We start from the raw sequence: 26,169 nt of genomic DNA on the forward strand, positions 1-26,169 counted from the left end.
TCCTTTGGTAAGGTTCCTTTCTTTGATGTGGAGACTGCGTTGCCTTTCGGCGCGGATGCGTTTCCCACCCCTCATGTTTGCACTGCTTTGGGACGTCCCCATATGTGACGAATATGAAGAGGCGGCGACTGTCGGAGGACGTAAGAGAAAACGGAATTTTTGTAAAATCTTACCTGTAAAATTCCTTTCTCTGAGTCCTCCGACAGTCGCCGCCCCCGCCCCTCTTTTGGGGTTTGTATGTATACTCTACTGCTATTCCACTAAAACTGAGATATGGTTGCAGGAAGTAGGAGGGTATTGACTGAGGGGACCACCCCTTGAGGGTGGGATATGTTAAAGCTTTATTGTTAACATATTCTGTTGCCTAGCTACTCCTTCGGAGCAAAGTCTAATACCCCATATGTGACGAATATGAAGAGGCGGCGACTGTCGGAGGACTCAGAGAAAGGAATTTTACAGGTAAGATTTTACAAAAATTCCGTTTTTTTTGGATAGCATGATGAAGGGTTAGAACCCCTGTCAGGTTTCACTTATGTTTGGCGCTCCATTCGATTTTCTCTTGCTTCCTGTCTGGTTAAACTTGTCTCTAACAGGAAAATATACATTATAATAAAGTTTACAGGTATTTTGGCATTCTTCCTAAAACTTTTTTGTTTGTCTACGTTGCTATTGAAGTTTCCTTTATTTCCTGTCTGATTAAAAAATTGCACCTGAACAGGAAGTGAGGTGAAATCTGAGCCCCCCAACAGCATTACATCTACAACAGAGGTTCTAATCATTCCCTATGCTATTTAAAATAAAATTGGAATAAGGATTTACTTTAAATCTTTTAAACTGGCCATTTTTTTTTTTCTTGAAGTATATCTAAAATGTATAGCTGTTGGTGGGGTCTTTATTTAAATCAGTTTTTTTTTTAAATCCAAGTCTAATACTGCTCCCCCCCCCCCCTTCTAACTCCCCTGTAGAAGAAAGATGCTTATACTTGCCTATTTTTGGAAAGCTCCAGTCCGGTCACGTAATCTCCCCAGGGGTCTGCTTCAGTGGAGAGGAGAGATTGCTAACAGTTGAAATGCCTGGCCGGTCATATCACACACAGGCTTGCAATGGGGCATGCATTCTCTGCTGTCCCTTCTCTCCCCTAAAGCCACTGCTGGAAGCCAATCACATAACTGGACTGGAGCGCCCTTGCATTCTCTGCTGTCCCTTCTCTCCCCTAAAGCCACTGCTGGAAGCCAATCACATAACTGGACTGGAGCGCCCTTAGAATAGGTAAGTATATAAGCATCTTTCTTCTACAGTGTAGTTAGAATTGGAGGTGGGAGAAGATTTAAGCTTAGATATAACCTGGAATTCCACTTTAAAGTTAAATTTATTTGACAAAAAAGATATCGACTCATGTAATCCTTATTTTTATTTAATTTTTTTTTTACAGAATTGACACACGAATTCCTGCAAATACTCGAGAAAACGCCTAGCCGACTGAAGAAGATTCGCAACTGGAGGGTAAAGAGTTTTGAAACGCAATTGCAAATGTCCTTTGAGATCAAATAAACTAGTGTCCGGGGGTGTAGTCTTGTATATTTTATTTGAATGTTCTAGGTTTACCAGTTTGTTACTCCTCAATCATGGTAACTTACTGTGGTTTTAGACAGCTTCATTTCTGACATAAAATATGCAATAGCTATTTTTTTAATTCCTGCAATATTTTTATGACATTTTGTATTTGACAGCTAAATATTCATTATTAGATTAGGTTTACCTTTATAAATGCAGCTCTACTAAAGGTACCTGAATTGGTATTAGCCTCTTTCATTCTGGGGACCTGAAGCCAGTCAAGTGTGCTTCAAAGGAACATGCCAATTGAACAGAGCAAAGGGGAGGGCCTTTCAATGTGTCGTCAATGTCTAATCAGCAGGCAAGGAGTGAAGGACACCAGTGTATCTCTTCTACAGTCTATATCTGTAACAACATTTTTGGCAGGGCTCTGTAAATCTCAGAACTTGATGGGCAAAAATACAAATGCTCAGTTTATATCACAGCTCCCATTTATGTATTTTATGTATTTATTTGACGGTTTGCCCAAAGGTCTCCTTTAAATAAAGAAACAAAGAAGAAATTGGGCAATGCAATTATTTAAAAAAATTATTTCAAATGATTTCCAGGAGATCTCAGAAGCTTAATCATAAATATGTGTTTATAGTGAGGTGCTTTCTATTGCAGGTTTGATTGTGTGTCTTAAATGTTTAAACTGTTCTTTCCTTATCTACAGTTTTTTATTTTAGGATTTCTAAACCTTTATCCAATTACATTCTTACAGGCCACCCAAGCTGCAAGGAAGCCCAAGGCAGATGGACAGCTTGACAACTCCCTCCTGAACTCTTCTTTAGTTCCTAACTCGATTTTGGTGGACCCTGTAGCTGGTATCACTACAAGCGCAACTTTTCCCAAACCTTCATCATCTACATTTCCGGCACCTGTAGCCCTGAACTCAGGAAGCATGCCCATTCAGGCAACCCATAACTCTGATGAACTGCCAATATTAGCCATGCCTGGTACATCCTACACCATGGCATCCCATCATGAATGGCCTCAACACCAGGAACAGCCTAGAAATGATCAAGCATACAGCCAGAAGCAAGATGGTTCCCTTTCAGCAGCAGCTCAGTACAGTATAGCTCAACTCCACCTTGGTTTACATCATCGGTCCGAGAAAGGTTCTGAGCATGCGGTGAAGCAGGAACACAGTCATAAGACATCCAGCAGCAAACACCACACACAGATTTATGCTCCACCTGTAGCAATGTCCCATAAAATGTCTCTGGACAAGTACAGAGAGAAACGCAAGCTTGAATCGGTTGATATTGATGTTCGCGATCAGATCCCAGCTGGTCACCTCGAGCAACCGCAACAGTCACATAAAAAACATGCGCAAATTCCTGGTGGCAGTTCCGTCACCTCCCCTATAAAAATGAAAATTCCGATCTCTACCACAGAGAAGACTGACAAACATTCTTCCGACAAAAAGGATAAAAGCGGCTCCCTTAAGTTGCGGATTCCTATCCCACCAACTGAGAGAGGCTCCAGCAAAGAGGACTTGAAAATGAAAATAAAAGTCTCTTCCGCAGACCGACACAGCTCATCTGACGAGGGCAGTGGCAAGAGCAAGCACTCAAGCCCTCATGTGAGCAAGGAACACAAAGACAAGCACAAAGAGCATTCTTCCAGTCGGCACCATAGTAGCAGCCACAAGCATTCCCATTCACACTACAGCGGGAGCAGCAACAACAGCAATAAACTTTGCATAGATGGGATGCCAACGACTGTTTTACGGAGTCCCGTTGGTGTGCCCAACGATGGTGGTACCTCGAGCTCCAGCTCCTCAAGGAAGAGGCCGCATTCCAATGACGCCTCTTACAACCACCACACCAAAATGAGCAAAAGTTCCAAAAGTTCAGGTAGTTCTACTAGTTCTTCCTCTGTTAAGCAGTATATATCCTCGCACAACACTGTTCTTAACCATCCCTTACTCCCTCCTCCCCCTGTCACATACCAGGTGGGCTACGGGCATCTCAGCACCCTCGTGAAACTGGAAAAGAAGCCAGTGGAGACCAACGGCCCTGATGCCAGTCACGAGTACGGTGCAAACAGCCAGCATATGGACTACAAAGATACATTCGACATGCTTGATTCGCTGTTAAGTGCTCAAGGAATGAACATGTGATTAGCGCTTTTTAAATTTTAAACAGCTTCTCCCTGCCCACTCCCCCATCACTTCCCAACCCTCTTTGCCCCTCCCCTTTTTATCATGTATATATTATATATATTTTTTTTAATTTAAAACAGAAAAGTTAGTATGGAAAAAAACTTCCTTATCTAACCAATGGTAACACCTGTTGCCGCAGTTTCAATAAATGTTTAAGTGCTGCTCTTATCCCTCAAAAAAGAAGAGGTTTAGTGAAATGTCTATCTCCACATATGATAGTGTTATAAATACTGTAATTGCATGGAAGGTGCAAAAAACAAAACAAAAAAAAAAACTCAGTATTTCTTCAATTCTATGAACATAAGAGAGTGGATGGGTTTGCTTCTAAGTCGATAGATTGCTTCAAGCCTGGTTGACTCCGCCTTCGGCGTTGGCTACCCAGCAGTTCCTTGATGCTTGGGTTTCGTCAGATGTGTATAAAAATTTTTTTTTTTTCTTTGTATATTTAAAATGTATGATATGCATGTCTCATAGATAAAGGGATAAAAACAGATTATACGGACAACTGTTTACAAGAAGGTGGAGAAAAAAATGTACATACATTTTTGTATGTTTAGATATAACCATAAAATACTCAGGTTTGGAGCTGCTTGTAAGAATAACAATATACAGATTTAACTTTATTTTATCTCGTCATAGTCCATCAAAAAAATACTAAACAAAACAAAGATGGCTTTGCCTCGTCTCCTTAAAACAAAGCAAGAAAAAAAAAACAATGTATTCTGTGCTACAGTGGCCTGGAATCTGTAGGCTTTCGTGGCACTAGGACAGTAAACTGTAGGCCTTAATGGAATCAGCTGAAAACCACTAAAGAGGACATTTTGTTGTAGCTGTGAAGCAGACTTACCCGTAAGCATCACCAGAGCGACAGTAGGGGGAGAGCGCACGTGCCTCCTTTTTTTTTTTTTTTTTTTTTTTTTTTTTTTTTTTTTTTTTTAAAACACGGTGACTGGCTCTTTCTCAGTCCTCAGGGTTGTGAAGGAAGTAGGAAAGAAAGAAAAAAAAAAAAAACAAAGTTTACATAATCTTTTTGCTGTGAAGTGCATTTAAGTGTTGGCTTGATGCAGTAATATAGACAGAGTTGATGGTAAAGGTAATTGTAGATTCATGTCATTTTAAAAAGAAAAAGAAAACCTTCATATTTGTAAAAAAAAGAAAAAAAATAATAATAAATTAAAAGAAAAAAAAAAAAACTTCCGTAGTGATCTGTAGGTTTTTATTTTCTTTCTTTTTTAAACACCAAAAGTTATTTTAATAACCTATAGGATCACTGTTTTTATTAGCGTGTCAGAATGTACTTGTCATTTTGCCAATTCATAAACTTTCCCAAATAAAATGCAGTCTTCACACGAGAGTTGAAATTGCTACACCCTGGGTTTTTTTTTTTATTTCAGCGGGGCAGTTGTCACTGACTTTTGCATTGTACTTGTGAGGTTTGATGTTGGGAGGGTTTCGTGTTTTTTGCTTTACTCAAAAGTACAGTGAAAACCACTCCCCCTTCATTCTGTCGCTGTCTGTTTGCATCTGGATGTTGCGTGTTCATAGTATGTGCAGTCTGTTTAACTGTAAATTTATTTTATATACTTTGTTTTTGCCTCCTGAACCTTCTCAAGCCTATTCAGTGACCAGTCTTCTCATTTTACTGTAAATGTACTCAGTGCTGACAGACCAGAAAATAAAGCGTATATTTTTATTCATTACTTTGTATTTGAAAGTACTGTATGCACTATTGTAAGTCACTTTGGAAAAAAACTGGATTGTATGTTTAATGTTCTAGAGACGGTGCTTGGCAAATTGTCTGTGTGCAGCGGTGGGAGCTATTTAGTGGAACAAATCTTACAGCCAATAAACTCACTAGAAACTGACAGGAAGTGAGGTCATAAGCTCCTACATTGCAGCTCAGGCACAAGATGACTGTTCTGGCCATGTGTAGGGAGTTAGAAGAAAGGGTTTAACAAGGCCTACTGTAGAACATGGAGTGTGAACTGTAACACTGTATACTTGGAACTTTCGTACTCTGCTCTAATGCTGTATACCTGAACTCTCATTTCATTGTGGTAGTCTGGTGATTTTGGGTGGATGCACAGGAGGTGAAATTTGAAATGGTTCTAGCCAGTATGCAATTTTTTTTTAATTAATAAACCGTCGGCATTCTTGCTATAAACCAATGACTGCTTTAGCCTTACAGTGTATACATGTATTACTGATCTTGTTAAGCCAGAATGATAAAAAATGTAATTACAAGTTTGCGAGATGACCTTTTTACCTGTATCATTTTCTGTATGTGCTCTGGATATGTAATTCTTTGTGTTTGCCTCCCTTTGACACTGATCTATACTTAAGCTGGGGAAATTCCAGTTAGCCAATACACCAAAAAAACAAACCTTTTTATCCTTTTGTGAGTTAGAAGTTCGTCTTTAATTTATTTATTTTTTAAATTCCATATGCATTACAGCTTTAGGTGTGCATTAAGATGCTATCTACCATTAAATCAGGGATGCTCAACGTTTTGAACAGCAAGGACCACTTAAGTGGTTTGGTAACTGGTCACGGGTCACAATAAACCATGGGGTTTTAGTGCCTCCCCAAAGACAAAATGTAAACAAGCCCTTACTGCCCTGAGCGGCTTTCAAACTGATGCGCTGCGGTTTACCCACATAGACTATGGCATTAGACATAGGCAAATGTAACTTGCAGGTGTGGTGCACTTTCTGAAAGCACACCAAATCCGCAGGATATAATGGAAGTCTCTGCCTCAGTGCAGGTAACCTGCTGGTGCATTGTGCTACACCTTGGGATCAGTTTGAAAGCAGGCTAATTGCCATTGCGGAACTGATATGCCCATTGCTAAACTGTGACATATACACTAACCTTAAATTTGATCTTCCACTTTTTGATCTGCTGGAATCACCTTTCTACAAATTTGTCTCCCAGACAAGGAGTGCATTTGGAATCACTCTGCCAGACAGGAACAGTTGCTATGAGGAAGCATCGTCTTTTGCTGCTTCCTCTACAGCCAACTCCATCCACAACATATGCTCTGAGATGGTGGGTTGGCAACCTGCGATCTGGGCTTACTGACCCGCCATCCCAAAGCAGTAGGTCGCAGGCCACATCAGAGGGCCACTGGTTGGGCACCCATGCATTAAATAAATAATCCTTATGTTTGAAGCTTATTCAACTAATGGGCTTCCCCTCTCTGTCCTGTTCAGATAGGATGTCTTACTGGTTGATCAGCGGCCCCAACTACTCACCAACGAGCACTCGGCTTCAAGAACATGGCTTGCCTAAATGCATGCCTAATCCACTGTCTCGCTCGCAGCAGTAGTGGTCAGTGCTCTGCAAGTGAGAAGTGTGTGGACTGTGCATGTGTGGTTAGGCAATTTGTGCTCATGTAGTGAAGTGCTTATTCGTGAGAAGTGGTGGCAGCGTATCAAACTGTTGATGTCCTGCCACTTAGGCAAGATGGGGAGGGGGAAGCCCATGGTAGAATTAGCTTTATTATTAAGGATCATTCATGATTGCAGAGGAGAGCATTTTAATATACACCTAAAAATCATGCATTTGGAATAAAAAAATTAACCAACTTTTTCTTGTTCCAAGCTTAAATTTACGGACTATTGAATCGACTGGCTCCTAAAATGTTTGTTCACTCCTGACTAGCTTATCACTATCTTTGGTTTGTACCATCTTCGCAGGGTCTTTGATTCTGGTTTTCCCTTCAAAGTGTATCTAAATCCAAAGCAATGTAATATCTTACAGCTTACCATTTTTAGATGTGGCTGTGTTTTTTCTTTTTTCAGGCTAAAAAATTTTAACAAGTATAGAAATACTTGTTAATCTTGCTGTAAATGTAGTGTCCTTGATGCTTCCTGTGAACTGAAAAGAGCATAAACCATTATATCCTTGTAAAATACTAGTTCCATCAATCCACCATGCATTTGAGATGAACAAAGTCCAGTCTTTGCAACAACCAAGGCTCCTTCCACAGATGACATTGAGTGGGTCAGTAAGGGACAGGAAGTGTTGTTTGCAGCGTCTGAAAAGTATCGCCCTCTCTTGTAAGGACTAGTAAGATGTACATTTGTTTTATGATTTAGATATGCTTGAACTCTAACATTTGTAAAAAGACCCCCTTGCTATTCATTCTGCTGTCTCCTCTAACCACACTTTCATTTCGAGGCTGTTGAAAGTCTATATTGCATTTTCTTGTTGCAATTTTGTAGAATTCCCTAGATGGCTTTTGGGAAATGCTGTAAAAATTGACCTTTTCTTTCGTTCATTGACTGACACAGCTCCTGATCATCTTAACCATTGGGTTATACTGCCCCCTACAGGAGTAGGACGTTAGGCAGAAAAAGAACTGGACTATGCCTATGGGCAATCTCTTGAGGTATACTCTCCAACCTTTCCGCTATAGGTACTCAGTTTTCTTTTTCTGCCTAATCAGGAGTAAGGACCTAGCTCTTTGCTTGGGGTCTCTGGTCCTGGCAATTTTTTTTTCGTTAGGTGCCTCCTCCTCGAGTCTGTGGGGTCCGGTCTTCACCATTGCCCTGGTGTCACAAACTGACCGAGTGAGCTAAGCTTTTACACTGTGACCTGGAGGATGAGCAGTCAACCCCCCCCCCCCCCCCCCGCCTTTGTGGAGCTGGTGGACCAGTTGGTCCAGGGGCTGCAGTTTATCTGTGATGCCTCTTTGGATGCGGCTCCCTTGATTTCTAGACGGTTTCGGCAGTGGTCCTTAGGCGTGCTTTGTGGCTCAGATGTTGGTCTGCTGACCAGACCTCTAAAAAAGCCTTAACTGATCTCCCTTTTCAAGGAGATTGCCTGTTTGGTGCTACCCTGGATGAGCACCTTTCTTCCGCAGGCTAGTAAGGGTAAGGAACCTCATCGCAGACGTGGCCCGTCCTAGGCTCCCAGGAAGTTGTTTTTTTTTTTTGGCCCTCAGGATCTGCTGACAAGGGTTCAAGGCCTCTTCGGAAGGATCCAAGCATTCTTGGTCTGGCAAGTCCAAAGCAGGTTTCTCCAAACCCGCAGACAAAGCTGCTTCTGCATGAAGGTGCGCCCTCACCTGTGCCTGGGGTGGGGGGGTGTGTTCGCTGTTTTTCAGACCCATGGACCTCCTTGGTGCAAGAAGGGATATGGTCCAGCTACAAGATCGAGTTTCGTGATTACTCTCCAGAAGAGGCTCTTTTCTTCCAATGTGCGCCTTTCCCCGAACCCCTTGCAAGCCCTTTTCGGGGCGGTGCAAGACCTGTTTCTTCAAGGGGTAATTGTTCTAGTTCCAACTCCAGAACGTTTTCAGGGGTTTTATTCAAACCTGTTCACGGTCCCGAAGAAAGAGGGCAAGGTGTGTCCAAGTCTGGATCTCAAGGTCCTAAACTGCTTTGTGTGGGTACAGAAGTTCAGAATATAGTCTATTTGTATGGTGGTGGCATCCTTGGATCAGGGGGATTTCCTTGGCTCTATCAATATCAAGGACACTTACACATTCCAATATGTGTCTGTCACCAACGCTTCCTCTGCTTTGCAGTGGGAAAGGAGCATTATAAGTTTGTGGCGTTACCCTTTGGTCTCGCCTCGGGTCTTCACAAAGGTGTTGGCTCCGGTGCTGGCATTGTTACGTCAGTGAGGGATCGCAATGCTGTGCTACCTGGACGATCTCTTGCGAGCAGAGTCTCCTACTGCTCTGATGGACAACATGGATATCACTATACGGTCTCTGAGGGAGTTCAACTTGCTTCTGAATTATCAGAAGTCTGCTCTGGTTCCTTCCATTAAACTGTACTATCTGGGTCTGACTCTGCTCTAGCCAGAGTGTTCCTTCCACTGTACAAATTCCAGAAGTTGTATGCTGCGATTCATCTCTTGCTGTTCAGCAGGTGGTTGTCTCTTTGGACTTGCATGAGGATGCTGGGCCTGATGTTTTCTACCTTCGAGCCAGTCCTGTTTGCACAGTTCCATACGAGGTCCCTGCAAAGGGAAATCTTTGTCAAATTGGACAAGTGTCCAAAGTGTCTGGACAATCAAATCCAGCTGAGCCGAAAAACAAAAGGGTCTCTGATCTGGTGGCCACGCTCTCTAGGGAAAATCTTGAATCCCCCCTGTATTGGACAGTGGTCACCACGGATGCCAGTCTGTTACAGGTGGAGAGGGGTCCTGGGTCGGAACTCCGCTCAGAGAGCTTGGACACTGGAATAATCCAGACTCCCAATCAATGTCCTGGAACTCCGAGCAATCAGGTTGGACAGATCGCCTACAGGGGTGTCTGGGGCAAATCCAATCGGACAGTGCCACTGTCATGGCTTATGTCAATCACCAGGGTGGAACAAGAAGTGTATTGACAGCTCTGGAGGTAGCCAGCATTCTTTGGTGGGAAGAATGTTTCATTCTGGCCCTCTCCGCCTTACACATTCTAGGGGTGGAAAATCGGCAGGCGGATTATCTCAGTTGGCAGGCATTAGAACAAGGGAGTGGTCCCTTCATCCGGAGGTGTGTCATCAGCTGTCTCTCTGGTGGGGCACCCCCGAGGTGGATCTGCTGGCATCTCGGCTCAACAGGAAGATGCACAGGTTTGTAGCACGGTCATGGGATCCGCTAGCGGACGCAACAGACGCACTGGTGGCCCCCCAGGGCCAGTATTGTCTGATTTACGCCTTCCCCCCCTCTCAAGCTTCTGCCGAGACTCTTGCGCAGGATCGAGGCAGAAGGCATTCCAGTCATTCTAGTGGCCCCAGATTGGCCTCGCTGGTCTTGGTACCCTGACCTGGTGTGGCTGGTTGCCGACTCCTTGGAGACTACCTCTCAAAGATGGTCTACTGTCCCAAGGGCCAATCTGCCATCCTGCTTTTCAGTCGCTGGCTTTGATGGCTTGGCTGTAGAAAGCCAGATGCTGAAGGATAAAGGTTTGTCTTGTCGGTGATTCCTACACTACTGATGGCTAGGAAGTCTACTTCCAAGAAGAACTTTAATCGTACGTGGAAAGCGTACATTTAGTGGTGTGAGTCGCTTGGTGTTCACCCTCACTCTTTATCGTTCAAAAGCAGGGTTGAGCAGAAATTGGCCTCGAGTACCATTAGGGCCTCGTGTTGGCCTTGGCAGTCTTCTTTCAACGACCCTTGGCCGCGCACTCCCTAGTGTGTACTTTTATTCAGGAGGTTCGACATTTGACTCCACCAGTCCGGTCCCCATTACCGCCTTGGGATCTCAACTGGTGCTTTCAGCTCCACAGGAGCCTACCTTTGAAAATATTCAGGAGATTCCCCTGCTTATGCTATCCCAGAGGGTGGCCTTTTTGGTGACTATCGCCTCTGCGCACAGTGTGTCGAAATTGGCGGTGTTGTCTTGTTCCCTTTATTTGGTCGTCCACAAAGATGAGGTGGTTCTCCGTCATTCCTTCCAAAGGTGGTCTCTTCATTTCTATCTGAATGAGGACATTGTGTTGCCTTCCCTGTGTCCCAGGCCTAAACATCCTAGGGAAATTGCATTGCATTCCTTGGATGTGGTCCGGGCTATTCGGGTGTACCTTGCAGCTACGGAGTCTTTCAGGAAGTCGAATTCGCTATTTGTGCTTGCGGCTGGGCCTCGAAAAAGGACTATCCGCTTTTTCTGCAACCATTTCTAGATGGATCAGACCGGTGACTCAGACCTATTCAATTTAGGGGGCCGGTTCCTCCTTTCACTGTGAAGGCGCACTCTACATGGGCGCTCAATGCTTCTTGGGCGTTCTCTCATCAGGCGTCCAATAATGCAGCTGTGCAAGGCGGCTACTTGGTTGTCAGTGCACCCTTTCACAAAATTTTATAAAGTGGATGTGTTGGCAGGCTGCTGTTTAGGGGGCTAATTTCCCTCTTGGGGGGTGTAATGTTTTTTTTTTTTTTTTCAGACGGGCTCCAGTTGTTTGAGCTCCTGTTACCTGGTTGGCTACGAGTTAGCCTTGGGAATTTTTTCTTGCTGTTCCCACCCCTCATGTTTGACACTGCTTTGGGACGTCCCAATGGTTAAGAAGATCAGGAGCTGTGTCCGTCAATAAAGGAAAGGGAAAATGGGATTTTTGACTTACCGTAAAATCCGTTTCTCTGATCATTGATGTACACAGCACCCAACCCTCTATGAAGTTGTATTACTTCTGACACTACTTGTACCAAAACTGAGTACATATAGCAGAGAGGGGGGAGTATACCTCCTGGGACTGCCCATAGGGGTAGTCCAGTTCTTTTTCGGCCTAGTATCCTCCTGTAGGAGCCACTATAACCCTATGTTTAATAGGGAGCTGTGTCTGTCGAACATCAGAGAAATGGATTTTACGGTAAGTCAAAAATCCCATTTTTTCATAAGCTTGCCCATATGACATGACGTCTTTGTTAATTGGCTAGAAGTTTTTTTGTTTTTGACAGCTGGCAATTCACTGCCTAATCACAGCACCCAAAGCTAATTGTTAAAGTAATTCCAACCAATCGAGAAAAGAGACTTGGCAGACTTTTTTACGCATGCACAATCTAAATTCCTGCAAATTTGACTTCGGAAGGTAAAGTTGTCTTTTACAGTTTAAAAGCTTCCTACCTAGACTAGGGTTCCTAAGCTAGGATTCCTCAAGTGGTTGCTAAGGGTTCATTGGGCAATGAGCTGTTTCTGCCTCTTAAATAAGTTCACACCGAGACCTTTGATCTTTTTAACTTCCTCCCAATGACAAGTGTAAGGAGCATTTTCCCCACTCACACTAATGCAGTGGTTCTCAACTACTGTCCTTGGGACCCACTAAATGGCCAGATTATAAGCATTACCTTGGGGAGATGCAGACTAGAATACTGCAATCACTGAGCAGCAAATGCGATTACCTGTGATGTAATTTTAGTTATCTTGCAAACCTGGCCTGTTAGTGGGCCCGAGCACCAGAGTTGAGACCAGAAAGTTATTGAACGGTTCCTCTGTGTTGAAGGGGTTGAGAGACTGCTCTACGGAGTGCTAGAGAGCTGTGAAAGAAGCAGTGGAGATCTCACAATGGCCTTTTTGCACGGTATGGAAATGGAAGAGGTAGCAGAAAAACAGCTGGGTCATTTTAAAGACTGCTCCAAGTAAAGCCGATACCAAAAGCAGAGCCCAGATTTAGTTTTCCAAAACAATTCCCATCAGTGAATGCTGGCAGTTTCTTGTGCTCTCAGCTAAACTGTCAAGTCATCAATAGTTGGTGACATAACTGATCATATGTGCAGCATCATGGTAAGTGCAGATCAAACAGGTTAATATGGAAGCTTACTGACTGAAACGGATTGGAGGGTTTATATCTGTTGTAAAAGTGTGATTGTTGGCATGCTGGCTTTTTGTTTCTGAGAGAGAGATACTTCCTAGTTCTTATCGTAGTGACAGCTTTAATGATGGTGTTATGCTTACCTGATTGACTCGTAGTACTGTGAAATTAACAAAATGTGAAAGTGGAAAGTGAATTGCAACTTTATTTGGTCATGGCCTTGTATACGGCACACATGCAAGTTTCAGATTGGAATTTCCTCCATCAGCCTTTAATATATGAAAATACAATATGGCATTTGACCTACTAATGCAACCCTTAAAATTGATGGCCAAGGAAAGATTTGATTTCCTTAGACCAGAATCCCCCCCCCCCCCAGCTTGTGTGTCACCTACAGATTGCGGGGTCCATTATTTGATCAGTGACAGAACTTTTAACTTTTTTGCTCTTTACTGCCACGATTTTAAAATTGGGCTTTCAAGATGACACTGACGTGTAGACTCAGCCTGAAGTCAAGATGTCCAACTAAATATTTCCTCAGGCCCCTTTCACACGAGCGGTCCCCTGTCCATCTTTCAAGTGGACCTGGTTAGACCCTCCATTCTTCTCTATGGAGCGCTGGGTGTAAACAGACTTGTGTCCATTTACACCTACCTACCTCAAATATGGCAAAAAAAAAACAGAAGGGGATCTGTTCCCCTCCATCAGATTAGATCGACTGCCCATAGAGCCGAGCCGGCTGTCTCCGCTCTGCATAGGTGGAGTGGACACGGACTTGTCGTCTGCCCACTCCACTCAGCAGGGGATCAGCGCACCGATCCCCTGCTAAGAAAAAACAATCTGGCCCGTTGGAAAGCGGCCTTAGCCATTTAGGATTTGCTACACTTTTTTTGTGCATAATTCTGAGAGGGTCCAGTGTAAGGTCACCTTAAAGATTTTCTGTAAAGTTTAACTTCCACTTTAAGTGTAACTTCAAGCACTTTTCAATTGTCTCATTCTTTAGTCTTTTGGTTTAGTTTTGTCTTCAGCAAGAAAAACTGTATTTAGCTTGGTTGGTGACTGACTCTGCCATTTAAACAATATTGCACTTCTATGCCTTCAAAGGCTCCTTGGGTCGCTTTTTCAGACATTATCCTATCAGCTGTGTGGCATTTGGGTTAACCCAAGCAGATGATATGGTCCTATACACTTCATCCTTCAGTTTCTTATTCTTGCATGCTATTGACCAAATTCTGTTGGCAGCCATACATGCCCATGCCATAACACTGCCTCCACCATGTTTCAGTTAATAGTATGCTTCAGATCATGTTCTTTTTTGTTCCCTTGCCACTTCACTTCCTACCGTCATTCTGTACATGTCGATCTTGCTTTTATGCGTCCAAACCATATTTTAGAACTTGTCATGATTTTTTAGGTTTACTTTTCTGGCAAAGTCTAATCTGGCCTCCTGTTCTTGTGACTTACTAGTTGGTACCTTGTGGTGAACCATTTCTTTCACAAATTCTTCTCTTGATTGTAGATTTTGACAATAAAACCCCTACTTCCTGGAGTGCATTCTTAACTTGGTTAGTTATGAAGGGGTTTTTCGTCACCATGAAAATGATTCTGCAGTAATTTAGCACAGACGTCTTCTGTGGTGGTTCAGTGACTGAACTTTCCAGTACATTCTAAGTTTTGAATTGACCACTCCTAATGTTCCTGTGGTCTCTGGTGGGTTTTTTGTGTTTTCTTATCCTAAAGATGTCCAGCTTTCCTTGCACTGACAGCTTAGTTCTCATTGAGGCCTGTTTCACTTGGGCTCAATTCAGCTTGTATAATAGAAATGTTAACCGCAAGCTTGTACGAAGCATTTGAAGAGCTTACAGCTAGCTTTAAAGTTTTTAAAGTACCATTCAGCTCAAGTTTGTAAATGTTGAACACCGGTCCTTATAGGAGTGTTGGCTGCTGCTGCTAGCAGGCTTCAGCTCTTAAGACCCCGTTCACACTTGGGCATTTGTCAGCCCGTCGCTCAAATGCTCAGCAAGCAAAATCCTATTAATTTTAATGGCCCCTGTTCACATTTTGAGCATTTACTTGGCTGTAGCAATATGCCTGTCGCTCAAAAAAGTACATGAGCTACTTTTTCAGGCAGATTTGAGCATTTTGTCCCCATAGACTTTAATGGAAAACCCCTGAACAGCGAGTGTTTTTTTTTGTTTTTTCGAAGCATTTTTTCAGGCGTTTTCAGCTCAAACAGAAGCTCCCCTCCCCTTTTCTAGCCTCACTGCACACCTTACACAGGTTTCTATTGGACACAGCAAAAATGCCTGAAAAATCATCCATTTAAAAATCTGCTTAAAAAAAAGCCTGTAAAAACCACTTGTGAAACAGGCCTTTGGCTACATTCACACTTGAGCTGGGCATTTTCAGGTGCTTTTTCAAGTTTTTTTTTTTTTTTTTTTTCTTAAACTTTTTTTGAGCAGATTTGCAAGTATTGGTGTTTTTCAGGCGTCTTTCATTTAGGCGTTTTTGCTGTGGCCAATAGAAACCTTTGGAAGGTTTGGAGTGATGCTAGAGAGGAGGAGGGGAGCTGCTGTTTAAGCTGAAACCGCCTGAAAAATATATAAGTATAGGGACAAAAACGCTCAAATTTGCCTGAAAAGTAGCTTGTATACTTTTTTGACAGGCGTTTTGCTACAGCTGACAAAACGCTCAAATGGCCATTGGGCCAGAGGCTATTGGATTGATTGGGATTTTGCTTGTTGGCCGTTTAAGTGTCTAGCTTCGAGCTAAAAAAAAGTGTGAACGGGGGGTCTAAGTTTGCAGCAAGAGCTCTCCAATGTAAATTCCAAACTTGGAATCAAGACATTTCGCCTAAAAATTTGTTAGTGAAATACTGTGGAACTGTCCATACCTGGCCCTGGAACAGCTTGTTCGTCAACTATTCAGTTACTTTTGTCTTCTTGAAAAGGAGGTGGATTTTGTATACATACAATGGGATGTTTGGTTTTTTTTTTTAGTTTGTTTTTTTTTTTTTTTAGCCTTTTCCTACTGGAATGTAAATGCCTTTTAAGTTAAACATGGCAGAATGCACTTTAAGCCCACACTTTTAATTTTAGCTCTAGTATTTTTCTAGTATTTTATGGTCGAAAGTTATAACAATCGTCAATGTCCAAATAATTTTAGAACTAACTTTTTATTACAAGTGCTGAGCCACACCATAAATTTATATTCATAACTTTTACTAAGCTGCAAATCCCTTAAGTGGCCTTCCTTGTGTAGCCTTACAAAGGAAAAATACCTCTGCATGTGCCTCCTTGATTCTTTCCAGAACCCTTGAGTCGTTAAGGCGGAACCCCAGGATAAGCAAATATTTTCTAAATACAAAAGCGGCATGTGCGTTACTTGTTGTGCTTGGAATCCTGGTGTGCTTTACGTATTTATTCCTGATCTGTGCGATAATCCAGTGTGATACTTTGGTCTTTACTACAGGAAACTCCTGCAAAGAGGTACTCACCACTGCTTTCTTCTGGTGCAAGGTGACTGGTCTTGTATCTATCCCTTCCTGTAGTTTCTGCCAACATTCTATAGAGGGCTCGGCACAGAATGTGTGGCATGGAGATGTTCCTGCTACTTTTACAGGATGGATTACTGGGTAAACAAAGGTAAATTGGTGCACACATATTGGATTTATCTTCTGTGTGGTTATTGAGCCACAGCTAATCATATGGTACAGATGAGCTGTGATTGGCCCTGCCTGTACCATGTGATTACTGTGGGCAATCACAGCAAGCAAGTACTATTGTACACAATGATTGGAAGCAATCCATTGTCTACAGTTGTCTTGGGAGCTGCTGTGATTGTTCATAGCAATCACATGGTACCAGCAGTGGCCCGGTACAGTGATCTGTCATCGGCTGTGTCTTATGGACACAGTGGGGGACACATCACGCTGCAGCACGGCCTAGGAAGGACGTCATGTCCTCCACCCAGTCATTGGTCTAAAGGCCGGGTGGGAAGCAGTTAGGATTTTTTTTCCCCCAAGGAATTCAGCTTTGAAGGAAGGCATTTTTATTTTACCCTTGAGAGGCAGGCAACCTCTAGTGGCCGCTGGAAGCTTCCTTTATGGCAGAGGAGGATGGAAACACACCCTTATAGGGACGCAAGTCTTGTTAGTTTGAACATATACCAGTCCAAAATAAAGTAATAGTAAGGATGCACGCTGTGCAGTTAACCTTTTAGAACTTTAAACGAAATGTCCACTAAGTAGCAAACATTGCTTGACTTTGTGTTTTATAGATCACACAGCTGTTACTTGTTTCTACTTTGATTTTTGTGCTGAGCCACTGTATGGGTAAGCCAAGCCTTCACTTTTTTTCCCGCTATTGCAGTAAGGCTCTATTCACACAAATGCGTTTTTTCATGCTTTTTTGCAGAAATGTATTTCATATTTTTTTTTTTTTTTTTTTTTAACATGGGTTCCTATGGAACACGTTCACATCAATGCATTTTTGTGCCTCTGCGTTTTTGAAAAGGGTCGGGGACTTTTTCCTGCAAAATGCAGCATTTTGCATGTAATAGACTTCAATGGACCCGCATCCAAAACGCAAATCTTTAAATTTTTAAATCTGCCCAACAAATTTTCCAAAAAGAATAAAAAATGCAGTTCGCTGTAAAATCGTGGTAAGAAAACCATGGAAAGCACAGCAAAAAGCACTACAAAAATGCTCAAAAGCAATATGCATAGGTGTGAATTGAGCCTTATGGTCTACTTTAGAGCCACTTTTGTTTTCCAACACTGGGTGCAAGGCCACGCCTTGAGCGTCACTCCATGCAACCAGAAGATGGAGGACACAGTGTAGATTGTTACCGCCTCTCCACTCCACTTTGTCCAATCAGAGAACAACTTGTACTTATAGAAAAAAATACAAGGCATTCTGTGAATGATGGCCATGCCGAGCTAACCAATGAAAAATGCATACTTGTTAGTTCAAGGTGGACCATTGTAAGTATGCAATGAAGATGATCATACCTGGAGTTCAGCTTTGGTGAAAAGTAACCCAGGCAGGCTGCGTGGACACTCAACCAATAGTTTTTACAGTGGTGTTGATGTTTGGTATACAGCTTCCATCTCTCCTAAACTTTTTTTTTTTTTTTCCCTTTACAAAAAAAATATTTAGGGCCAAAGATTACATCAAATGAAGGTGCACCTCCAATTTAAAATCTGCTCCTCACCCTGCGAGCTCCTGCCACTGATCGTGGTTGTAGCTGTTTGGGGGGTATCATAACGCAATATAGTTCTCTCAAGCTTTTCCTTGTGGGAAATTGAAGAATTAAGTTTTTTTTTTTTTTTTAACATTTCAGTCACCTGTGCCTGCTACTTGAATTTGTGATATCGTAAAGGCGGAGCTTCTGTAGGGCAAGTCCTTTAGCCTTTTATAGACTGTTCGTTTACAGCAGATGCTGTGGGAACACATTTCTAAATGCAGTATGAATGCATATGCAAAAAAATGAATTTTCAATGAGCCTATTTTACACCATGGTGGTGCTTAAGTACAGCATGCTGCATCTTTTTTTTGCACATAAACATACTAGTATACACACAAATGCAAATTGCAATGCAAGCTCACTGCCGATTTCACGCAAATGCGTGTAAACTCACAGGTAGAACTGCACATAGATCGCGTTGATTGTTGTGTACACCAGCACTTAAAGGCTCGTACACACTTGACGAAAATCGGACTTAATATCTTCCGATTTTTCTAGCTCTTGCTCAGCGGTCATAACCGTTTTTAGTTGACAGTGCATAATGTTGCACACAATTTCTCGTCCACTTTCTTTATTTTCTTGTGACGTTTGATCGTAGAGTGTGATGTAAGTACGTATACGTGTGAGCCCGAGGTGATCATGCGCGGTCTTGCGTGTCCGATTTTTCACGGACGTATTGCATACAAATTAAACGAAAATTGGACGTGCTGAATGAAAATTTTGGAGTTTGTCCCTCAGTTTTTTTTCGTTGAAAATGACGGAATCGGCTGCTGAAACTTGTGTGCATACTAGCCGAAAATCGTACGATCTTTCCTCGGACGGAAATTTTCAGCCGATTTTCTTAGTGTGTACCCTACTTTAGTGACAGAGCAACAACTTGTATATGCAGAGCAGAATCTCTGGTGCAACTTTCTAGGTTTTTCAGTGTGCTATAAATCAGTTCAGTTCTGGCAAAACTATTTCTCTATACATTTCTGGTAGGACACTGCCACTCTAATAACTAAAATAAAGAATTATTTATTCCACATCTTGTGATTTTTTTTTTTTTTTTATTTGAATACCCTTTTGGTATGGTGTGTATGTAAACTGTTGCACCATATTTGCCAAACTGGTGTGAATTTGATGTAAACCCTTTTTTTAAACAGCTCCTGAGAATTACTGGTAAGTAATGTTACTTTTTATTCTATTTAAATGTAATCTTAATTTTTTTTTATGGTCTCCTGTATAATTTGGTACAGCGTAGTTTGTACATAGACGTGACTTAGATGGAAGCACTGTGTAACAAGTGTGTTTAATTTTCATACGATCTTGATTAGAGTTGGTAATATGTTAAAGCTGTTCACCAGGCACATATTTTAATCAAGATATTTACCTATAATCATGCAATGTAAGATTACATCTTTTTAAAAAATACCTACATTGGTCTAGGTCTCAGTCTTGCCTAATTCCTAGTGGTCATACTTGGAAAAGAAAGAGCTATTTTCTTGGCCAGTTGGGGAATAGTTGCTTTGCATGGTGTGATCAGTCTAAAGCTGGCCATAAATTGTTTGAATCTGGGCTGGTCTCTGCTGAACCGACGAGATATTCGAACCATCTATGGGCAGGCTCATTGTACCCAAGTCTTGGGTACCACCAGCTTGTTGGATATTTCAAGCATTTATTGTAGCCGCTAGCAATAATCACTGTTGTCCTTGCAGGGGCAGCTCCACGCTTTGATGGGGGAATCTAGTGATTTTATTGCCTGCAACCCTTGGTTGCAGGAAAGAAAATTGCACCATTTATGGGTGAATTTACACAGGACAGTAGAGCACGTTGTGCAGTCAAAGGCCTGGGTGGGTCCTAGACCATGAGATTTAGCAAAGGTGTTTGGGTTACAAGAGCAGGATTATAAATCTTTTGGCAAGTGAATCAGGGCACATGTATTTTTGCTGTCTGAGTAGAATTCACCTTTACGCAATTACTCTAGATAGGTTTTATCTGGTTATGTTTTGTAAAATTACCAACTATTTTTAATATCCAGGCTTCCCTTTATATTAACTTCCCATACTCTGCAGATAGGTCTACAGCTCTGTGCGCACCTCCTTTTTCCTTGCCATAATGTTACAAATCTAACATTTTAAACATTGGACATCTTCAAGTATGATGAGGTTTCATTCCTCTTTAGGTGGCAGGCTGAGGGTGGAGAGGTGACCAGGCCGTATTGCTAAGCTGACAATGTGGTATGGCATACGTTTAAATTTCAAGACATAAGTGGCGCAAGTAGTTCGTATAAGGGCTAAACCAAGGTCCGTAATAGTCTTTTAAGGAAATGATTCAGTTCTTATTATGAAATATACACAGTCCTGATACTCAAGCCTGGGGGAGAGCAGAAGCAAACTCAAAACATGCAAAAGACAAAGGAGAGACAGGCGCCTTTGAGTGCAGACTGTTATGCTTATTTTAATAAAACAAATGGGTTAAAACTCCTATGGTTTGTGATAAAAGGGCACGTATGTTGAACCAGTGACCCGGGGCTTGCGTCATCCAACCTGCGATCAAATCAGCCGTGTGCAGGGCCTTACTCGCCAGCAGTTAACAGTACAAACGTTGCTGTATAGCTTAGCATGCAACAGAAAGTTGAAAAGTAACAGACTTACAATCATGATCAACAGCCAAGAATATACATTGTACCTATTTCTCTATGGTGGATTGGGTGGTGGGCATTCTTCTTTAATAATGGCAGTGCATCTCTATGCATATGAGGTACTTCCTGGCCTCTACTCCACAGCTTGAAGGAGCATGCTCTGGATTTGTTCCCCTAGTGCGCATGCTCCAAAACGCTTTACGAGTACGCTGGTGACGTCATTACGGACCATGCTGCCTTCCAGCCTGTGGTTCAGCTCTAATTCCTGTACACCACCATTGCTGCTTCCTGCTGTCCAGGACGGCTCCCAGGACAGACGATGCAAGCTCCGAGTCACTGGCTCTACATATGTGCCCTTTTATCTCATAACAATGTGAGTTTTATCCCATTTGTTTTAATAAAACAAGCATAACCGTCTGCACTCAGAGGCGCCTGTTTCTCCTTTTGTAAATTACAAGAGCAGCAAATAAGTTAAAATGTGATTTGGTCAAAGTTCACTTGTCTGTCACTTTTCGACTGTAGTAATATACATAGGGTTTGCAGCCCATTCATGCAGCAAAAATATAATGCCTTAGGGGAAGTACATTGACAGATTTGGACTTTCTTTACCTAAAGGCCCGTACACACGATAAGAAAATCTGGTGTAAAATTTGGCCAGAACGATCTGCGGATTTTCGGATTGTTAGTATAGTGCTTTTGACAGCGGATTATGAATTTTTGGACGACAAAAACTGAATGTGCAGGCTATAAAAAATTTTATCGTATGTCAACACAACGTCCGATTTTCGTTTCGTTAGTACAGTTTTCCAAAAAAAAAAAAAAAAAAATAAGGGCAAGACTATGCATGCTGGGAATACATACAAAATTCAACACATGACATTACTTAAGTTGAATTCGGTTGTATGAGAATTTTTGTATGAAAGAAACATCTTCACTTTCGATATAAGACTAGCATGCAACAAAAAACGGACGAAAATTTGTCCGATAATCTGATCATGTGTACGAGGCTTAAAGCCTGATAAACACTTTGAGTTTTTCTGTTCAACCCAGCGGTCGGAGCCGCTGTACTAACAATCCAATGTACTAACTATCCAATCTTAGTACAGCAATCTTACCCCGCTGAGCTGAATTTTGATTGGGGGTGGGAACACCTAAAATAGCGCTCTGCTGAGAGCGCTGAGCCCTAGCTAGTCGGCTGCTGGATTTCCAGCATGCTCATCCGACAAGCCGGCTGTCGGACTAGCTGACGTACACATGGGCTAAATTCGGACGGTTTTTAATGACCCAGGCCGATGTCGTCAGGTATTTGGCCTGCACTGGAGAAAAGTGCAGGCCAAATACCTGCCTAAAGGTTATTAGGCATTTCAACATAAGTGCTTCAGATTCCCAAGCCAGTAGTCTTGCAGACTGGATCGAATTGTAAAAAATGTACTTTGTATTTTACACATTCTAGTGTTGTCAAATTTGTTTTATGTATTAGCTAAATAGTATGTAGGAAGGGACTGCAGTGGTTAGCATTCTTTTTTGTGGAGAATAATGCCTTTAGTACCAATATGAATAGTTGCATTAAACTCAGGCAATATATTTAGGAATGAGGTGGGCCCAACAGTTCATTGTGCAAGCCTTGTAAGGCAGACAGGGTATGGGTCTGGCTAAGAGGTAGTTCTGCTGAAAGTAATGCTATTTCCCTATTGGACATTTCTTGGCAGGTTGGCCACATATTCTGCTTCCTCCCCTCACTCCATTGCATTAACATGCACTATGCCAAGCTGGTCATGCATGTTTATATAACAGCCCATTGGTTGAGCAATGCACATCCAACTGCTTTCTGATTTATTGATGTGAAAAAAATTGGCCAAATCGGCACCATTAGAAAGTTCTTCCTCCACCTGTAGACAAGCTGTCACATATAACTCAAATTTATTTATAACTTGACTATAATTGACTCTAGCTGTTAGCCTTAGCAGTTGTACTGTTATTTTTTTCTTTGATGTGTGAATATGTGATTAAGTGAAAGTTTTTTTTTTTTTTTTTTTTTTTTTTTTCCAAAAGTGATAAGAAACCTAAACCTGAGTAACGCACTGTATGTGATAAAGCAATTCGATTTAGCAGTTCACTTTTTGTGGATGACAAAGATTTCAAGTTCCAGCAGTTTAAAAAAAAAAAATGGTCACATAGTTACGATTTACTGTGATTTATAATTGACAGATCTTGGATTAACAGACTGTAATACACTTCTATATGTATTTGGGAGATTTGGAGTTGTCCGAAACCGAGTCTTCTTTCTTTATATACTGTAATTTAATCATGTTTTTGCAATAAAATGTGTATATTTTTCAAAACAATTTGTGATATATCTTTCATAAAGCATGGATTTAATGTTCAGTATTACTGTATACAAGCTTAAAGTGGTTGTAAAGTCAGAAGATTTTTTTATCTTAATGCATTGTATGCATTAAGATAAAAAGCCTTTTGTGCAGCAACCCCCCTAATACTTACCTGAGCCCCATCTACATCCAGCAATGTTAGAGGAGTGTCTCAGCTGCCCTGGACTCCCCTCCTCATTGGCTGAGACAGCAGCGCGGTGCCATTGGCTCCCACTGCTGTCAGTCGGCCAATCGGGAGAAAAAGGGCAGGGCCGGGTCACAGCTCTGTGTATGAATGGACACAGGGAGCTGTGGCTTGGGTACCCCCATGGCAAGCTGCTTGCTGTAGGGGTACTCAACAGGAGGGAGGGGCCAGGAGCACCAAAGAGGGACTCCAGAAGAGGAGGATCTGGGCTGCTCTATGTAAAACCAACTGCACAGAGGATGCAAGTATAACATGTTTGTTAGACTTTACAATCACTATAAAGTGACACTATTGTCAAATCGTGAAGTAAAAACACAACCCCCCCCCCTGTGAAGAAGAGACCTCGTACTTGCCTGTTTCGCAGTCTGCACTGACCATTCTTGTGCTTTTCAAGACTAATTGAGCATCCTTTTTATATTGCATGCTTCAAGAGTTTTTGCTACCTTGTTCCCCGCTAAGTGCTATGTTATACCTGCTGGCCCTACATCACTATGAGACACAATAGTAAAGTGGGGCAAGTGGATAGAACCATGATACTTAATGGGGAACTGGGCATCCAACACTCCCGGTGAAGGGGAACCAGGCATCCAGCACTCCGATAACTTGGATAGAGGATTCTTTTGGCCACTGCAGGATATGTAAGTATAGTGTCTCTTTACAGGAGGTCTTGTCGGGTTTTTTTTTTTGTTAACTTTCTGATTTAACGACTGCGTACAATTTTTTTTTTTGTTTTGATATTGTAGAAAAGAACCCTTGTCAGGTTTTATTTGCTGTAGGTGCCCACTTTGGGGAAATACGCCCTCCCTGTTTGAGCTGTGACCGTTGTCCCCAAAACAAAGTGATTAGATATTCATAATTTTATAGTTGTCACTGAAGCAGGAGGTGATAAAAATTTTCCAATGGGACACCTGTTTGTCTACAATGTTACCTCACCGTGGAATGATTTCTTCTGTGGAGTTTGAGGTGGAATTTGAAGTTACATTTTCAAGACCCCTTACAGAAGCAAAACAAAACTGCCAGGGGTTTTAACCGTTCCCTACTCCCAACAAAAGTTGCTTTAAATGTACTTCAAATCTAACCTTTTCATCTACTGCTGGCAATTACGTTTCCAGGTAAAACTATACGTTTTTAGCAGGGACAATCTGGTGCCTGTAAACTGCTATCACTAATTTTAACTAGCCCCTGCGGAAGCCCCTCCAAATGAGTGCCTAAACTATTCCCAGAATAATGCATGAAAAAAAAAAAACATACATAACGCCATACTACGTTTGGACAGGGAGCTGTAAACCCGGACTGCGTTTTCGAGTAATTTTTGGCCCATGCGTACAGCTCTTGGGCACAATCATACTAATTCTACAATGCAGTGCAGGTACCTCTCGGCTGGTCACAGAGACATCCACATTGCATTGTGCAATGTTTTGCCTTGTGGAAACCAAGAAACTGCTTGGAATAATTTGGTGGTTCTGATTCACAGTGGAGGTACTTTAACGTTAGTGGCAGCATTATGCAGTTACCAGTTGATTCTAGAAGCTTTCAGAGGTTTACATGTTTTACCGAAGTACAGCTACAGACACAAACTTTTTATTTTTAACAGAAAACAAGGAAATTTAAATTTTGGTTATGTACATAACCATATACAAATGTAGCTTCCCCATATTAAAGCGGAGTTCCACCCTAAAATGCAAGTTCTGTCCATCTTCATGCCCGGGGTCACCTGAAAAACAAATGGATAATCGCAATTTTTTTTTATTTTTTTACTTGTTTAGAAGATAATATACTTACCTTACTTCCTCTTCCTCCCCTCGGCGGCCACGGCGAGTCGTCACTTCCTGGCTTGCAATGATTCCTGGGAGCTGAACGTCATCGCTCTCAGGAATCAATGCGCCTGCACCGGCCCCGACGTCAGTTCCGGTGCAGGCGCCGTCATACCTTGCTAAACAGCTTCTGGGCATGCAGAGGACGCAGAAGAGGATCGCGCTTCAAGCTGCCCACACCTGAGATGGCAGCACTGAAGACATTTTCAAGGTAAGTATTCTTGCAGGTAAGTGCAACCCGGGACAGTTCAGAGGCTATCCATTGTGGAATGCACTAGCCATGACTGTCCCGGGGTATTTTTATGTATTTATTTTTTTTTTTTTTTTTAGGTGGAACTCCACTTTAAGAAGCTGTGAGTGCTCCCACAGAGTACCTAATTATAAGTTTAAATTTGGATTAGCCGTGATTTTGAATGCCCTCAACTTTTATGGCAGACTAGACTGCTCAGAGGGAAGGTGAGTTTGTACAATATGTACATACATGTATGCTGACTTGTAGAAGTACTTCTAATATACCCCAGATGAAATGGACCTTCGGAGCAGGCAGCCGACAACTGATATCTTTTTAGATGTGGCAATCAATGTAGATGTTGGATGCTTCTGTACCCTTGAGCTAGTCCCATTTAAGAGGATATACTTGGCTGCCTTATTTGCCTATGTTTTTAAGGCCCTTAGGCCACCCATAAAATTTATTTTAACATTGCCTAGTTTGGTGGATTACATTTGGATCAGGCAACAATCATGGGTACTCCAGTAGACACCCCTTGCCTGACCAACATCCATCGAATAATTCATCCTCAGAAATTTTGCCTGTCCATCATTGTTTACTCCAGATACAGCTGGTACCCGTGTGTCTGCTTAGTAGGGATCGACCGATATCGTTTTTTCATTGCCAATACTGATA

General features: G+C 42.1%; 1 protein-coding gene across 3 annotated transcripts in view; it reads left to right on the forward strand.

Moving 5' to 3' along the window:
- The window catches only part of CCNT2 (cyclin T2), a 145,287-nt gene that overhangs the window by 67,362 nt on the left and 51,756 nt on the right, over positions 1–26,169 (forward strand). Inside the window, exons 8-10 of one of the 3 annotated variants that reach the window (XM_082260941.1) lie at positions 1,433–1,503; positions 2,318–3,455; positions 3,554–4,895. In XM_082260941.1, coding sequence (XP_082117067.1) covers positions 1,433–1,503; positions 2,318–3,455; positions 3,554–3,621 — 1,277 coding nt within the window. In that variant the 3' untranslated portion in view covers positions 3,622–4,895. Of the gene's footprint in view, positions 1–1,432; positions 1,504–2,317; positions 4,896–26,169 lie in introns of those variants that run through there. The other 2 variants (XM_082260942.1, XM_082260940.1) reach the window with 2 other exon arrangements.

Source organism: Pelophylax lessonae, assembly GCF_965119305.1.
Source record: "Pelophylax lessonae genome assembly, chromosome: 6".
NCBI lineage: Eukaryota > Metazoa > Chordata > Amphibia > Anura > Ranidae > Pelophylax > Pelophylax lessonae.